Consider the following 16,240-nt stretch of genomic DNA (forward strand, 5'->3'; position numbering starts at 1 on the left):
TTTATCTGGTTAAAATGTATAAATAGAATATCATTAAGCAATATAGAACGTATTGGGATAGGATATCAGCTGGAAGACCAATATGATGTACTGTAATTTGTATTCCATATCATATTAAGAAGTGGTGGAATAGTCAGTGGACATTAATGGTGTAATGGCCAAGATGGAAGCTGGGACACTTTGTTTAAATGGCTAGAAATAATCCATTGGAGTAGCAGTTATAGCTCTGATCGAGGTGATTACCCTGACTGAAAGTCATTTGCATACACATAAAATCTTGGCTACTACACTACACTAGAGAGTTCATTACCTGTGTATAGGCAAAACATTTTATGATCTTCGCTCTCAAAGCTATCCTAAACTTTGAATTGACTATTTCATCCCTTTTAGACATTGCATTTCCTTCTTCCAAACTCCCAATGAGCTTTGAGTTAAATCGTGTTGTATCTTGTTGTATCTCAAAATGAACTGATGAATGTGCGACGAGTGGGCGAAACAAACCTGTTAGACTCCGTCATCACTAGGAAAACACTGCGTGATTAGCAGTTAGGGTTCATGTCACTGTAGGCTATTCAAAAAGGGGGCGAAAGGTGCGACGACATCAGGATCTTGTGGTTCTGTTGATAATAAAGGCTCTCTCTCTCTTTCTCTCTCGGCTGTTGCGCTCTTTCCCTCGCTCTGTAAATGCTTTCGTCTGTTCAAATTCCATAGTCGCCTAGCCGGCTGCACTTTCATACGCTATAAACGTTGTCTGGATCTGAAAATGCAATTTTGATGGGAAGAACGTTCTAATGTCCTTCTGGGGAATACAAGGGCGACTCGACACTGTTTCAAGATAGACAAAGGTGTCCTCACACGCGTATCACAATGGATCTCTCATTTATGGCTGCGCAGGTAAGTCCTAGTGACATTTTTGTTATTATTAATCAATAGAAGTTATGTGGGGTTTCCATGCAATTGTCGGAGAATAATTATTTGAACGAATATTTTGAAAAGCCTACTAATGTGCATAAGGTAGTAAAGAACAAAACAAACAAAACATATTCTGTATGGCGTCTGTCTGTGTATGCCGTCAATTATAGCCTTTCGACAAAGAGTAGGGATACGCACGAAGTTTCTCTCTCGGTGAACTTGATTTTGTCATCAACAAGCTGAAATAAACGTTCGAGGTTCCCACCCTAAACCTTGACATCAATATCATATTTTATTAGGTTAACCAACTTGTTGATTTATTCAAAACGGTATGTTTGGTCAGTACCCGATAGGAAATTATACGATCTTAAATATTATAGTGAACAAAAATATAAACGCAAGATGCAACAATTTCAATGATTTTACCGAGTTACAGTTCATATAATGAAATCAGTCATTTAAAATCAATAAGATAGGCCCTGACCTATGACTAGGCAGGGTTGCACCCACTGGGAAGCCAGGCCCAGCCAATCAGAATTCGTTTATCCCCACAAAAGGGCTTAATTACAGACAGAAATACTCCCCAGCACCCTGTCAGACGATCCCACAGGTGAAAAGGACAGATGTTGAGGTCCTGGGGTGGAGAGGTCTGTAGTTGTGAGGCCGGTTGGAAGTACTGCCAAATTCTCTAAAACGATGTTGGAGGCAGCATATGGTAGAGAAATGAACATTAAATTCTCTGGCAACAGCTCTGGTGGACATTCCTGCAGTCAGCATGCCAATTGCAAATCTTGAGACATCTGTGGCGTTGTGGTCTGTGACAAAACGGCACATTTTAAAGTGTACTTTTAAGTCCCTACTGTAGCGCAAGGTGCACCTGTGTAATGATCATGCTGCTTAAATCAGCTTCTTGATATGCCACACCTGTCAGGTGGATGGATTATTTTGGCAAAGGAGAAATACTCAATAACATGGGTAGAAAATGTTTGAGAAATAAGCTTTTTGTGCTTATGGAAAATGTCTGGTATGTTTTATTTCAGCTCATGAAACATGAGACCAAGACTTTACATGTTGCGTTTATATTTTTGTTCAGTTTAGATAAGGCTAAAGATAATTTTAATTAATGAAATGTAATGTGATGAAATATGTAGGCTAATAATAGAATATAAAAAAATCTATGCATGGATGTTTTCAACCATGTTCCATTATTTTACTCATCCTGATGTTCCTCTGATCATCAATGCAGTTGTTATATCTGACTGAAATGTTGTCAGACAACTTTGTAATCAACAGGATAATTAACGTAATCAAATTGAATCAGCCCAGATGAGATCTATATTATGCAATTACAAAATACTTGGAGTTGATCAATATCCATTAAGATAGTATAATGGCAGGCTACTGTGTCATAGTACCAATATGTGATTCACAATGCAATTCTACATTTTAGTCATTTAGCAGACGCTCATCTAGAGTATGAGTGCATACATGTTCGTACTGGTCCCCTGTGGGAATCAAACCCACAACCCTGGTGTTGCAAGCACTATGCTCTACCAACTGAGCCATACGGGACCACCACTACCTTGAACATGTAACTCCACATAAAGACTTTAATAAATTAAACTTGTCCATGGACAAATGTTGGACAAATGTTTATGACTCACCTTGATTTTTATTGCTAGCCCACTTTATTTTATCTGATTATGAGTGTGATGCCCTCAGGGCTGCTCATGCATATAAATGAAGATGGCAAGCTATGTCTTTTAGAAAACATGGGTGTCATTAGGGTGGGCAAGGGGAGAGAAGACAATTGTACCTGTTTCCTACTTATCTAAATTCTACTTACCCCCATCCTACATACATGTATTCTACTTACCATATCCTACTTACCTGGATCCTACTTTCTTGGATTCTACTTACCCCTATCCTACTTACCTGTGTCCTACCTCTGCTCTTGTCAAGAGCAGAGATAGGATAGTGTTCAGACCACATGATGGTGTGTATAGACCACATGATGCTTTATCACCCAGTTGTGGTCTATAAGATCAGGATGTGCCTTCAGCTTGTGAGGTACATCAGTTTGGTGTAGCCTGTGAGCTGGTCTTAGAGACAGATGACCTCAGCCTTCAGCTTGTGAGGTACATCAGTTTGGTGTAGCCTGTGAGCTGGTCTTAGAGACAGATGACCTCAGTCTTAGTGTTGGACACAAAACCACATCTTCATGGTTATTTCTTTGTCACTTGTTAGTCCCAGCCAATATCTTTGACTGCTGCTTGGGTGTTAGCCATGGGTGTGTGGCTAATATAAATATGTAATTTAGCTTTTATCTCAAGCAACTTACAGTCAAATGTCTACACATTTCCATATGGGTGGCCCCAGCGGGAATCAAACCCATAATCCTGGCATTTGCAAGCGCCATGCTCTACCAACTGAGCCATGTAGAGCGGTATCATCTGAAGTCCCTTGTATTTACAGGCTTTCTGATATAGAGATAAAAGTTTTCAAAGCTGCGAAGTGATGGCCGATGGGAGGACGTCATCAGTCAGACAGAGGGGTTGACACAGCTCTGCCTGCCACCTTGAGCGAGCACTCCATTAGTCTCTGTCAGAGGCGCCATGTCTCTCTGCCTGGCCTCTCTACCATGCTCCCCGCTCTGCCCAGTGTCATCTCGCCCTCGATGCCCTGGCTGACAGGCAGGAAGTAGTCACCTTAATATTAATGCTGGAGATGCTGGAGAGCCTGCCTAGTTACCAAGTTCTGTCATAGCAGACCTGTGTTGGAGCAATGTGTCAGAAGAGGTTTTCCGAGAGCTTGCGATTAGGCACTCAGAGCCTCAGTTTCTAACTTCCCGCTCACTCTTGTTTCATTACTTCCATTCTCATTGCATTCTCATTCCATTGTTATTATTCCATTGTTATTATTCCATTGTTATTATTCCATTTCTTTCTTCCATCTCCTTATGACTTCATATATGTTCATCGGAAACTAGAGAGCGAGAGAGAACAATCATCTGTTTTGCATCTAACTGTATTACACTGTTGGTCAGGGGTGGACTGGGACCAGAAATCGGCGCTGGCATTTCAAACACACCGGCCCACTTATTTCCTTGAGGATCCCACACCGGCCCATTTCTTTCCTTGAGTTAGATAATGATCATTTTTGCTCAGAAAACACAATTTAGACAGGCCCTAGAGGCTGACATGGATAAGATGTTCTGATGACACATTTCTCTTGCTCTGCTAGCTTTGATCTGAAAGAGGAGCCAACTTGTAATGAGCCAAATAACTTTCCCTTTATTCGTACCCGTCATTTTGTGCCCTTGATGCAAATTTATCGTGGGCTATATTATTTTTGACAGATGATGAAGGATGCTTGAAGTTTGCAAGTTTTTTTTCTCATAATGACCATGATTGCAATCAAGATTTCCCATTATTGCTCCCCTAGGCTTTTCCGTTTATCTCTTGCCAGTGATACTGACACCTTTTCCAACTTTAATTGAATTTCTCCTTTCTGCTCGGCCACTGCTTTTGACAATGTCATGTTTCTACCCTAAACTAAAAAGTAACCGTTCTGCTGCTTCTACAAGACTCATGCTGTGTATGTAATTTGCCACATATACTGATCTCAGCATCAATCCACCACGTTAGTATTTTCTAATTCATGCTCTCATGCTATTCTATACTGTTTGTTGCTACATTAACATACAGCACACGTCAACTGTCAGTAAGTGAGATGCTTGTGAGTGTCTTCCATAGGTTTGTAGAGGGTGGGTAGGCTACAACTGGTCCTGAACCTAAAAACTCTGTCTGAATGGAACTGATAGTTAAGATGACTGTAGGTATGTAGCTGACCAATCAGTCAGTCAGCCCAGCATAGCCAGCCAGTCAGTCAGCCAGTCCACCCAATATAGCCAGTCAGTCAGTCAGCCCAACATAGCCAGTCAGCCTGCCTAACATTGCCAGTCAGCCAGCCAATCAGACAGCCCAACATAGCCAGTCAGTCAGCCAGCCCAACATAGCCAGTCACCCAGTCAGCCAGCCCAACATATTCAGTCAGCCAGTCAGTCACCTCAACATAGCTAGTCAGTCAGCTCAACGTAGCCAATCAGCCAGCCCAACAAAGCCAGCCAGCCAGTTCGTCAGCCAGCCCAACATAGCCAGTCAGCCAGCTCAACATAGTCAGTCAGCCAGCTCAGCATAGCCAGTCAGTCAGCCAGCTCAGCATAGCCAGTCAGTCAGCCAGCTCAGCATAGCCAGTTAGCCAGCCAGCCCAACATAGCCAGTCAGCCAATCAGCCAACTTAACATAGCCAGTCAGCCAGCTCAACATAGCCAGTCAGCCAATCAGCCAACTTAACATAGCCAGTCAGCCAGTCAGCCAGCTCAACATAGCCAGTCAGCCAATCAGCCAACTTAACATAGCCAGTCAGCCAGTCAACCAGCTCAACATAGCCAGTCAGCCAATCAGCCAACTTAACATAGCCAGTCAGCCAGCTCAACATAGCCAGTCAGCCAGCTCAACAAAGCCAGTCAGCCAGCTCAACAAAGCCAGTCAGCCAGCTCAACAAAGCTAGTCAGTGATGGTCATAGTAGACATACTGTAAGTGCTGGATCTGCTGCAGCTATACACGCTATATGGATGTGGGTACAGTAGGATCAGGAAGTGCGCTGTCACTTCTTGACCCGCTCGACTGCCACCAGATCGAATTGCTCTAAGACCTTGACACCATCCTTCTGATCATCTCACCAACCAAGGTCTTGTCTTCGGGACTTACCAACAGGCGGCAAATAGGCTTAATTATTTTACGAGAGCTGATTTTCCTCGGCTTAGCCCAGGGTGTGTCAGAGTGCATGTACTGTAATTAGCAGGGAGATAACGATGGCTTCTGGCTACCAGCTCTCCAGTAGTAATTTGTGATGCTTGAGCTAGCTGGCCTTCTCTGAATGAAGGAACTTTTAGACGAGGGTTGAAACATTGTGGGCTGGCAACAGCTCTCCAGGGTGGCGCGTGCGTGTGTGTTTGTGTGTGTGTGTGTGTGTGTGTTTGTGGAACAGAAACACAGAAGATTAAGCAGTTGTGAGATGTTTCTTGGATTACCACTTCTCAGGAGACCTCTGACACAGTGCATGAAATCGGATCAAGCAGTAGATATCTGAATCAGGGTGACTAGAGCTGTGGCAAAAAAAAAGAGATAAGCACATTCTGTGGAGAGGGTGATTATGTCTCACAACGTGTGAGAATACATGATGATGTACACCCATGATACTCATAGGGTGTTTACCCTGTAGAGAAAGGAAATTGGAGTGCAAATGAAAATGGCAGGTCATTGAGGGGGAGGCCACAGAGTTAGTGAGTCAATCGCTGTAGCCAGAGGGTGCCTTTCTCTCTGAGCTGCCTTCACAAGGAAGCAGCCTAAGCAGAGCACCCTGTTTCCAAACGTAATGGATTTAAAAAATGTCTTTAAAGATGTTTTGACCCCTAGTCCAGCCATTGTCAAGTGAACAAATGAGACTGTGGTCATAAATGACATCGTCTGGTTTACTCATCCCTGCTCCAGAGTTTTCTTATTCTCTCTATTAATAGAGATACGATGTGAACAAACAAGCTTGTCTATGAGTTACAATATTTAACCTTACAGACAAAAAGGGAAAACCTAGTCATTTGCGCAACTGAATACATTCAACTGAAATATTTCTTCTGCATGTAATGGAGGGTGTGCGGGGCTGTCTTAATCAACATCAGGGGAGCAGATGTTGTTGGGGGTTAACTGCCTCGCTCAATGGTAGAATGCCTGATTTTTCCACCTTGCTGGCTTGGGGATTCAAACCAGCAACCTTTCGGTAACTAGCCCAACACTCTTAACCACTAGGCTACCTGCCTCCCACACCTATACCTGACTTGCATAGCAGAGCATCAGTTCTGTTATCAGACAATTTTTCTATGTGAATTATATTTTTCATTATGTTTTTATTGAATGGGAAAAATCATGATTCTGTTTTTTGGACATTTTAATTAATTGCTGATGTATTTAGAGATACAGAGACATTTAAATGTGTTATTTACATTCAGGCAAGCCTAATGGAGTAGAAGAGAAGTTCATCTTTGTTTAAAGACGACTGATATTCTTCAGGTTTTGTAAGTACGGAACCATTATATTGTGTTCTCCCTAGGTTACCATAGATCTTACTCTCCATGATGATGATATGGTCTATGTTCTCAAATAGTTGACTGAATACACAATCCCGTACAAACAACTGTACAGTGCCATAGCTACTTACTGCCCCTACAAAGATTTTGCATGTTGAAGGCTATATCTGAGCTGGTGTCTTGCAGGAGCCCGAGGTCCCCTTTCTACCCTGGTTATGTCACATTACAGTAGACTCCACGCTTTGACGCAACTGACCTGGGGTCAGTGCTTCCACATCCTGTGTAGCTCATCATCAGTAAAGGGTGGGGGAGGGACAAACCCATACAGTAGTCCTGCTCCTGGCCTGTGAACTGGTCATGGATTTCAAGTCAGACTTACTGGAGGGCATCTATCAGCCCAGTGACTCATCCTGAACAGTATAATAAAATGGGGCCAACGGTAGGAGTGTACAATAAGGATCATCCCTATACAGATGTAGGATCTTAATTTGCGTCAGTTTGCTACAGCAGGAAAATAATCCTACAGCAATAGGAAATGTGAATTATTATGTGGATTATAATTAATGGACATTGTTGTAGGGGTTGATACATTTTTCGTTAGGGCAAATCAAGTCTGAAATTGCAAAGTGGGAATTACAAACATTAACAACCTTTTCAAAACTCAAATACACTACAAGTTTGCATCTCCTGTAGTGTAGGAAAATTCTCAGCAACAAAAGAGAGCAAATTAAGATCCTACATCTGTAGCCCTCTGCACTGTGGAACACTGTAGATTTGTATTGTATTGTCCCTTTTCATGATGGTGCTAGCAACCACGTGAGTGAGTGAGCTAGCTACTGACCGACAAGACCAACAACACAAACAAATTGACTATACAGATACAAGTAGTGAGTGGAGTTACACATGGACTATACTAAACAAGTTAAATGTCTTACCTAGATGAAGTGTTTCCCCTTATAGACCTATAGCTACGTGTTGCCTAAATTTCCCACTCTCCCATGCTGAATAGCCTGAAGCCACAGGGTGTCACGACTTCTGCCGAAGTCGATGCCTCTCCTTGTTCGGGCGGTGTTCGGCGGTCGAAGTCGCCGGTCTTCTAGCCATCACCGATCCATTTTTCATTTTCCATTTGTTTTGTCTTGTTTTTCCACACACCTGGTTCTCATTTCCCTCATTATGTGTTGTGTATTTAACCCTCTGTTTTCCCCATGTCGTTGTGTGGTATTGTTTATCTGTTCATGTATGCGTACGCTAGGCTGGTTAAGCTGGGTTATGTTAAACCCTCATTTGTATTTCGTGTTAGTTTGTGCCGTGTGCTTTTGGGTCGCCAAATAAAAGGCTTAGTTTTGCTACCATCTATCTGCTCTCCTGTGCCTGACTTCCTACAGCCCTTCACGCATACCCTGACACACAGGGCTCTTCTAGCAGGCTCTATTCCCTATGTGGGAGCATTGTGAACTGTAGGTTGGGCTTTTTGACCTGGTTACATTTACATTGCGCGACACAGCACCTAAAAATCAACCACAAAGTTGGCTCTTTTACACTTGGGGTCTATGGGAAAGAATGTTTATTTTCCCCAATTTGTGGGCATGGTCAAGGGGAATTCCTTATTATTACGTGAAAATCGACTCGGGAGTATAGCATTATTTAAATATTCCCCATGTAATGTTAATGGGGTGCTAACATGGCTGCCATGGGATTTGGAAGTGTCATGTAAACGCATCATAATGCTCATTCTAGACATTATATTCCCCATAGATGCAGTAATTAGAGGTCAACATAACTCCACCAAAACAATGGAATTGCCAGGGAAACGGGTGGAGGAAAGGGCTGTGGGGGAAGGTTGCCTACTTTACAAATACAAAACAGGTTATTGCTTTAGGAGCAAAACATTGTTTTATCCTACATGGGCTAATCAATGTGGCTTGTCAACTGTAGCCTATCCAATAGGCCTAAAGTTACAACTTTCATACTGAGCAGTTAGGCTATGTTTAGATGGATACATCGTTTTTCGGTTGATATTTCAGACAGGGGATATTTTCCTTTGCTCAGATCTCAATTTGCAAATGTTTCCAAGACATTATCATTGTTTGTTTAGGATCATTAATAATTGACATTTAGTAAACGAGGACCAGAAGAATATTGTAGAGTTTAATGTACAACATTATCCCATCGTAGTTTAGATAATTCACTATAGACATACGCAAGATGAGAATGTTTATAAAGCCAATGGACAGCAAAAGTTATCTACATTTAGTTTATTATTTACATGTGTATTTCACACTGTTGAGGTAAAGATCAGAGTATAATGCTTGTGTGGATGTGAACCCCAACACATATTCATGTCTTCTTTACCAATGAACTGCATTAATGTTAAAAATGACTTTGACTACCATCAACGACTTCTGTATGCTAGCTATGCTGACCAGTTTATATGAACAGGATTTAGCATTTAGCAGTCACTTCTTCTAAACCTAAAAGGGACAACTTAAACATGTTATGCAGCAAAACCATATATAGAAGATATCCGATTGGACTTAAGTAAGCACATTGTGGGCCTGTTACAATACATAAATCGTGACGGATTTGACGAATATCCACTTTGTTAGATCAGATTTGTTGAATGTGCGCCAATCTGGTCAATGGAACATCTGTGTTCCATTGACCCCTTTACCGTATCTACTGTATGTAATGTTAATGGGGCACTAACATGGCTGCCATATAATGTTGTAGTGTCATGTAAATGCATCATAATGCAGAAACCTCAGTGTCCCAACTCTATAAATACATGGTTCTGTAATCAAATCAAATCACATTTTATTTGGCACATGCGCCGAATACAACATGTGTAGACCTTACAGTGAAATGCTTACTTACAAGGCCTTAACCAACAATGCAGTTTTAAGAAAATACCCCAAAAAAGTAAGAATTAAAAGTAACAAATAATTAAAGAGCAGCAGTAAAATAACAATAGCGAGGCTATATACAGGGGGTACCGGTACAGAGTCAATGTGCGGGGGCACCGGTGTCGATGTAATTGGGGTAATATGCACATGTAGGTAGAGTTATTAAAGTGACTACGCATAGATAATAACAGAGAGTAGCAGCAGCGTAGAAGGGGGGGCAATGCAAATAGTCTGGGTAGCCATTGGATTAAATGTTCAGGAGTCTTATGGCTTGGGGGTAGAAGCTGTTTAGAAGCCTCTTGGACCTAGACTTGGCGCTCCAGTACCGCTTGCCGTGTGGTAGCAGAGAGAACAGTCTATGACTAGTCTTTGAGTCTTTGACAATTTTTATGGCCTTCCTCTAACACCGCCTGATATGGAGGTCCTGGTAGTCATTTAGGCAGGTTACCTTAGTGTTCTTGGGCACAGGGACTACGGTGGTCTGCTTGAAACATGTTAGTATTACAGACTCAGACAGGGAGAAGTTTAAAATGTCAGTGAAGACACTTGCCAGATGGTCAGCGCATGCTCACAGTACACATCCTGGTAATCCATCTGTCCCTGCGGCCTTGTGAATGTTGACCTGTTTAAAGGTCGTACTCACATCGGCTGCGGAGAGCGTGGTCACACAGTTGTCCAGAACAGCTGATGTTCTCATGCGTGTTTCAGTGTTACTTGCCTCAAAGCGAGCATAGAATTTATTTAGCTCGTCTGGTAGGCTCGTGTCACTAGGCAGCTCTCAGCTGTGCTTCCCTTTGTAGTCTGTAATAGTTTGCAAGCCCTGCCACATCCGACAAGCGCTGGAGCCGGTGTAGTACAATTCGAACTTAGTCCTGTATTGACGCTTTGCCTGTTTGATGGTTCGTTGGAGGGCATAGCGGGATTTCTTATAAGCTTCTGGGTTAGTGTCCCACTCCTTGAAAGCGGCAGCTCTACCATTTATCTCAGTGCAAATGTTGCCTGTACTCCATGGTTTTTGGTTGGTGTATGTACGTAGTCACTGTGGGGACAATGTCATCGATGCACTTATTGATGAAGCCAGTGACTGATGCGGTGTACTCAATGCCATCGGAAGAATCCCGGAACATATTCCAGTCTGTGCTGGCAAAACAGTCCTGTAGTTTAGCATCTGATTCATCTGACCACTTTTTCAAAGACCGAGTCACTGGTGCTTCCTGCTTTATCTCGGTGAAACATGAGATATTACAGTTTTTAATGTCCCGTTGGTAGGATATACGTGCTCTTAGTTTGTCCCATTAATTTTCCAGCAATTGAACATTGGCTAACAGTACAGATGGCAAATGAAGATTAGCCACTCGTTGCCTGATCCTCACAAGGCACCCCGATCTCCTTGCGCGAAATCTCAGTTTCTTTCTCCTGCGAATGACAGGGATGAAGGCCTGTTTGGGTGTTTGTTGTATATCCTTCTAGTCCGTCTCATTAAAGAAAAAATATTTGTTGAATTCGAGGTGAGTAATCGCTGTTCTGATGTCCAAAAGCTATTTTTGTTCATAAGAGACGGTAGCAGCAACATTATGTAGAAAATAAGTTACAAACAATGCGAAAAACAAACAAAATAGCACGGTTGGTTAAGAGCCAATAAAACAGCAGCCATCCTCTCCGGCGCCATTCAACCCAGAGGCCCGGTTACTGATCGAGGTGGCCAAGTTCACTCCTCGTTCACTCCTGTATGTATTCTCTATGGAAATTTCTTGACTGTGGTAGCTTTAGATGAACTTGGGGGCTGTGGTGTAAAACGTCTGAAATATCTTTATTACAACCAAGCAAATAGGTCGCCTCTGTGGCTTTTATCTGGCCTACAGGCTGTCTACGGTGCATACAGGAAAACTCGGTATGACATTGTTTATTTCTTCCCAAACATACGCATTGTACAATCCATAAGTTGTACTATCATACCAGACTCCTTGGGAGACGTTTGCTCAGTAAGGTACATAATGAAATCTACTATTCTTCATTAGCTTGGCAAGGCTGTTGATATACACTCTTTATGGGATTATTTTTCAGAGGAAAACATGCCTTTGTGTGTGGGCGTTTTTTTGCTCCCTCCTTTCATTGTGTGTGTGAGTGTGTGTGAGTGTGTGTGTGTGTGTGTGTGTGTCTGTGCATGTGTGTGCGTGTGTGTGCGTGTGTAAGAGCATTTTGTTGTTCCCTCCTGACATTGTTAGCCTGAGAAGGAACAGATGAGTGTCCTCACGCTAAGCAGCCTCGTCCCTGTGATGCAGCCCAGTGGATAACGTTACATCACATGGAGCCCAGCCCCAGAGCAGCGCTAACACTCCGAGATCCCATTCAATGCTAGTTGGCCGGCTGCATTCTACCACAGCACCTCTGTGTGCTTTACGGTCTGCTAGTTGGCCGGCTGCATACTACCACAGCACCTCTGTGTGCTTTACGGTCTGCTAGTTGGCTGGCTGCATACTACCACAGCACCTCTGTGTGCTTTACGGTCTGCTAGTTGGCCGGCTGCATACTACCACAGCACCTCTGTGTGCTTTACGGTCTGCTAGTTGGCCGGCTGCATTCTACCACAGCACCTCTGTGTGCTTTACGGTCTGCTAGGTAGGCATCACCCGGCTGCATTCTACCACAGCACCTCTGTGTGCTTTACGGTCTGCTAGGTGGGCATCACCCGGCTGCATACTACCACAGTAAAGACTCACCCAGGCAGTGAGCCAGCAGGAGGGGAATAATCACAGCGTGGGGAATATTCCGTGTCGAGGTTGGGTGGTTGATGGACGTCTTGCTCAATTCGCTGGATGGCCGCCAATGTTATAGAGATGTGGTTAGCCCCACTCTGAGCCCAGACACAAACTTTTAGGGGAAATTAGTAGTGGTGGGCACTAATATAAAATTGATAATTCAATATAATATTGTTACTGGCCGATATACTGTGGTATTTCACTGTAGTATGCTACATCACAATAATATTGTGCCAAATCATTCTTCTTCATTTATCGACACTTAAAATAGCAGTTCACATGTTCTATGTTTGTCACGCCCTGATCTGTTTCACCTGTTTTTGTGATTCTCTCCAACTCCTCCAGGTGTCGCTTATTTTCCCCAGTGTATATATCCCTTTGTTTCCTGTCTCTCTGTGCCAGTTCGTCTTGTATGTTTTCAAGTCAACCAGCGTGTTTTTCCCGTGCTCCTGTTCTCTTTTTCTAGTCTTCCCGGTTTTGACCCTTGCCTGTTTTTTCTGGACTCTGTACCCGCCTGCCTGACCCTTCTGCCTGCCCTGACATCGAGCCTGTCTGCCACTCTTTACCTCTTGGACTCAGAACCTGGTTTTGACCTTTTGCCTGTCCACGACCATTCTCTTGCCTACTCCTTTTGGATTAAATAAACAACAAAGACTAACCATTTGCCTCCTGTGTCTACATCGGGGTCTCGCCTAGACTCAATCAGACTTGGGAAATGGTGCCTCGCTAGATATTACTGTGTAAAGAGAAACTAGTTGCATGTTCCTGCATTGCTTTCCATGCTATAAATGAAACACCACACTCATTAAGTTGAGGTAGGCTCGATATGACCTATGAAAATTCCATGACTATGGATTGTGGAGGCAGAAATCCAATAATTGTAACACATTTTCCTAATTAATTGGTTGGTTATGAACTATGCAAAATAGTGATATCCTTTAAGACGACGAAGTGTGCTTGATTTGAATAGAATATATTACCATAGCGATGGAAGGATGGAGGCATCACTGAGGGACATGGAATGAGCTTGTTTCCACAAATCTACATAGGTCAGGATATAGCAGGTTTAAATGTCTGGTCTGTAATAGCACATAGAGTAACAATGTCTGTATTGGAAAATGGTAGTACAGCTCAGAGTTTTATTGTGATGTGAACCAGGGGTTTATAGGTATTGGACTCCATATTCAAGTTCGTAAACAAAGCCAATGAGCCAAACTTGCTATACGTGTGCATCCATGAAAGTGTTTCACTTTATGTTTTGTTAGATAGCATGTCATATTGGTTTCTCAAGTTTCAGACATGTATACACCTTTTGATTGTTGGGTCCTTTTCTGTTTGGTGAGGGAGGAAGTAGTAGCTATGAGAGAGGTAGACGTGGCTGATGCTGTGTGGAGTAGAGCTGTGACGGTCATGACATTTTGGATGACGGTATTGGTCAGCCAAATGACCACGGTCACCATTATAATTGTTTGAATAGCAAAATGTGTCGCTGCACAGCTGTTTTCAGGTCTTTCCAGTAATGTTTGATCGGTTTCAAGTCCGGGCTCTGGCTGGGCCACTCAAGGACATTCAGAGAATTGTCCAGAAGCCACTCCAGCATTGTCTTGGCTGTGTGCTTAGGGGTGTTGTCCTGTTGGAAGGTGAACTTTTACCCCAGTCTGAGGTCCTGAGCGCTCTGGAGCAGGATTTCATCAAGGATCTCTCTGCACTTTGCTCCGTTCATCTTTCCCTCAATTCTGACTAGTCTCCCAGTCCCTGCCACTGAAAAACATCCCCACAGCATGATGCTGCCATCACCACCTTGCTTCACCATAGGGATGGTATAAGGTTTCCTCCAGACGTGACGTTTGGCATTCAGGCTAAAGAGTTCCATCTTGGTTTATTCAGATCAGAGAATCTTGTTTCTCATGGTCTGATAGTCCTTTAGGTGCCATTTGGCAAACGCCAAGCAGGCTGTCATTTGCCTTTTACTGAGGAGTGGCTTCCGTCTGGCCACTCTACTTAAAAGGCCTGAATGGTGGAGTGCTGCAAGGATTGTTGTCCTTCTGGAAGCTTCTATCATCTCCACAGAGGAACTCTAGAGCTCTCTCAGAGTGGCCATTGGGTTCTTGGTCAACTCCCTGCCCAAGGACTCATCAGACCAAAGTCTCCCCCGATTGCTCAGTTTGGCCGGGCGGCCAGCTCTAAGAAGAGTCTTGGTGGTTCCAAACTTCTTCCATTTAAGAATGATGGAGGCCACTGTGTTCTTGGGGACCTTCAATGCTGCAGAAATGTTTTGGTACCCTTCCCCAGATCTGTGCCTCGCCACAATCATGTCTCGGATCTCTACAGACAATTTCTTCGACCTCATGGCTTGGTTTTTGCTTTGACATGCACTGTCAACTGTGGGACCTTACATAGCCAGGTATGTGCCTTTCCAAATCATGTCCAATCAATTGAATTTACCACAGGTGGACTCCAATCAAGTTGTAGAAACATCTCAAGAATGAAAATTGGAAACAAGATGCACATGAGCTCAATTTCTTGTCTCATAGCAAAGGGTCTGAACACTTATGTAAATAAGGTTTTTCAGGTTTTTTTATGTTAAATAAAGTTGCAAAAAATTCTAAAAACCTGTTTTTGCTTTGTCATTATGGGGTATTGTGCATAGATTGCTGAGTATTTTTCATTTATTTAATGCATTTTAGAATAAGGCTGTAACGTAACAAAATGTGGAGAAAGTTAAGGGGTCTGAATACTTTCCGAAGGCACTGTATATATACAGTACAGGTCAAAAGTTGGAACCTACCTCCTCATTCAAGGGTTTTTCTTTATTTTCTACATTGTAGAATAATAGTGAAGACATCAAAACTATGAAATAACACATGGAACCACGTAGTAACCAAAAAAGTATAAAATAAAAAATAAAAAAATAAAATCCTCAAAGTAACCACTCTTTGCCTTGATGACAGCTTTGCACACTCTTGGCATTCTCTCAACCAGCTTCACGTGGAATACTTTTCCAACAGTCTTGAAGAGTTCCCACATATGCTGAGCACTTATTGGCTGCTTTTCCTTTAGTCTGCGGGCCAACTCATCCCAAACCATCTCAATTGGTTTGAGGTTTGGTGATTGTGGAGACCAGGTCATCTGATGCTGTACTCTATAACTCTCCTTCTTGGTCAAATAACCCTTACACAGCCTAGAGGTGTGTTGGGTCATTGTCCTGTTGAAAAACAAATGATTGTCCCACTAAGCGCAAATCAGATGGGATGACGTATCACTGCAGAATGCTGTGGTAGCCATGCTGGTTAAGTGTGCCTTGACTTCACCATTCATTCACCTACTCTGTGTCTCACAAAGACATGGCGGTTGAAACTAAAATTCTCAAATTTGGACTCATCAGACCAAAGGACATATTTCCACCAGTCTAATGTCCATTGCTCGTGTTTCTTGGCCCAAGCCAAGAATTATTGGTGTCCTTTAGTGGTGGTTTCCTTAAAGCAATTCGACCATGAATGTCTGATTCACGCAGTCT

At 42.9% G+C, this 16,240-nt stretch overlaps 1 protein-coding gene across 1 annotated transcript in view; it reads left to right on the forward strand.

The window, feature by feature from the left end:
* The first annotated feature begins 442 nt into the window (after positions 1-442).
* The window catches only part of LOC106608175 (uncharacterized protein C14orf132), a 33,869-nt gene continuing 18,071 nt past the window's right edge, over positions 443-16,240 (forward strand). Inside the window, exon 1 of the mRNA XM_014205960.2 lies at positions 443-894. Within this exon, the coding sequence (XP_014061435.1) occupies positions 868-894 (27 nt within the window). The 5' untranslated portion in view covers positions 443-867. The remainder of the gene's footprint in view (positions 895-16,240) is intronic.

This window comes from Salmo salar, chromosome ssa06 (genome assembly GCF_905237065.1).
Source record: "Salmo salar chromosome ssa06, Ssal_v3.1, whole genome shotgun sequence".
Lineage (NCBI taxonomy): Eukaryota > Metazoa > Chordata > Actinopteri > Salmoniformes > Salmonidae > Salmo > Salmo salar.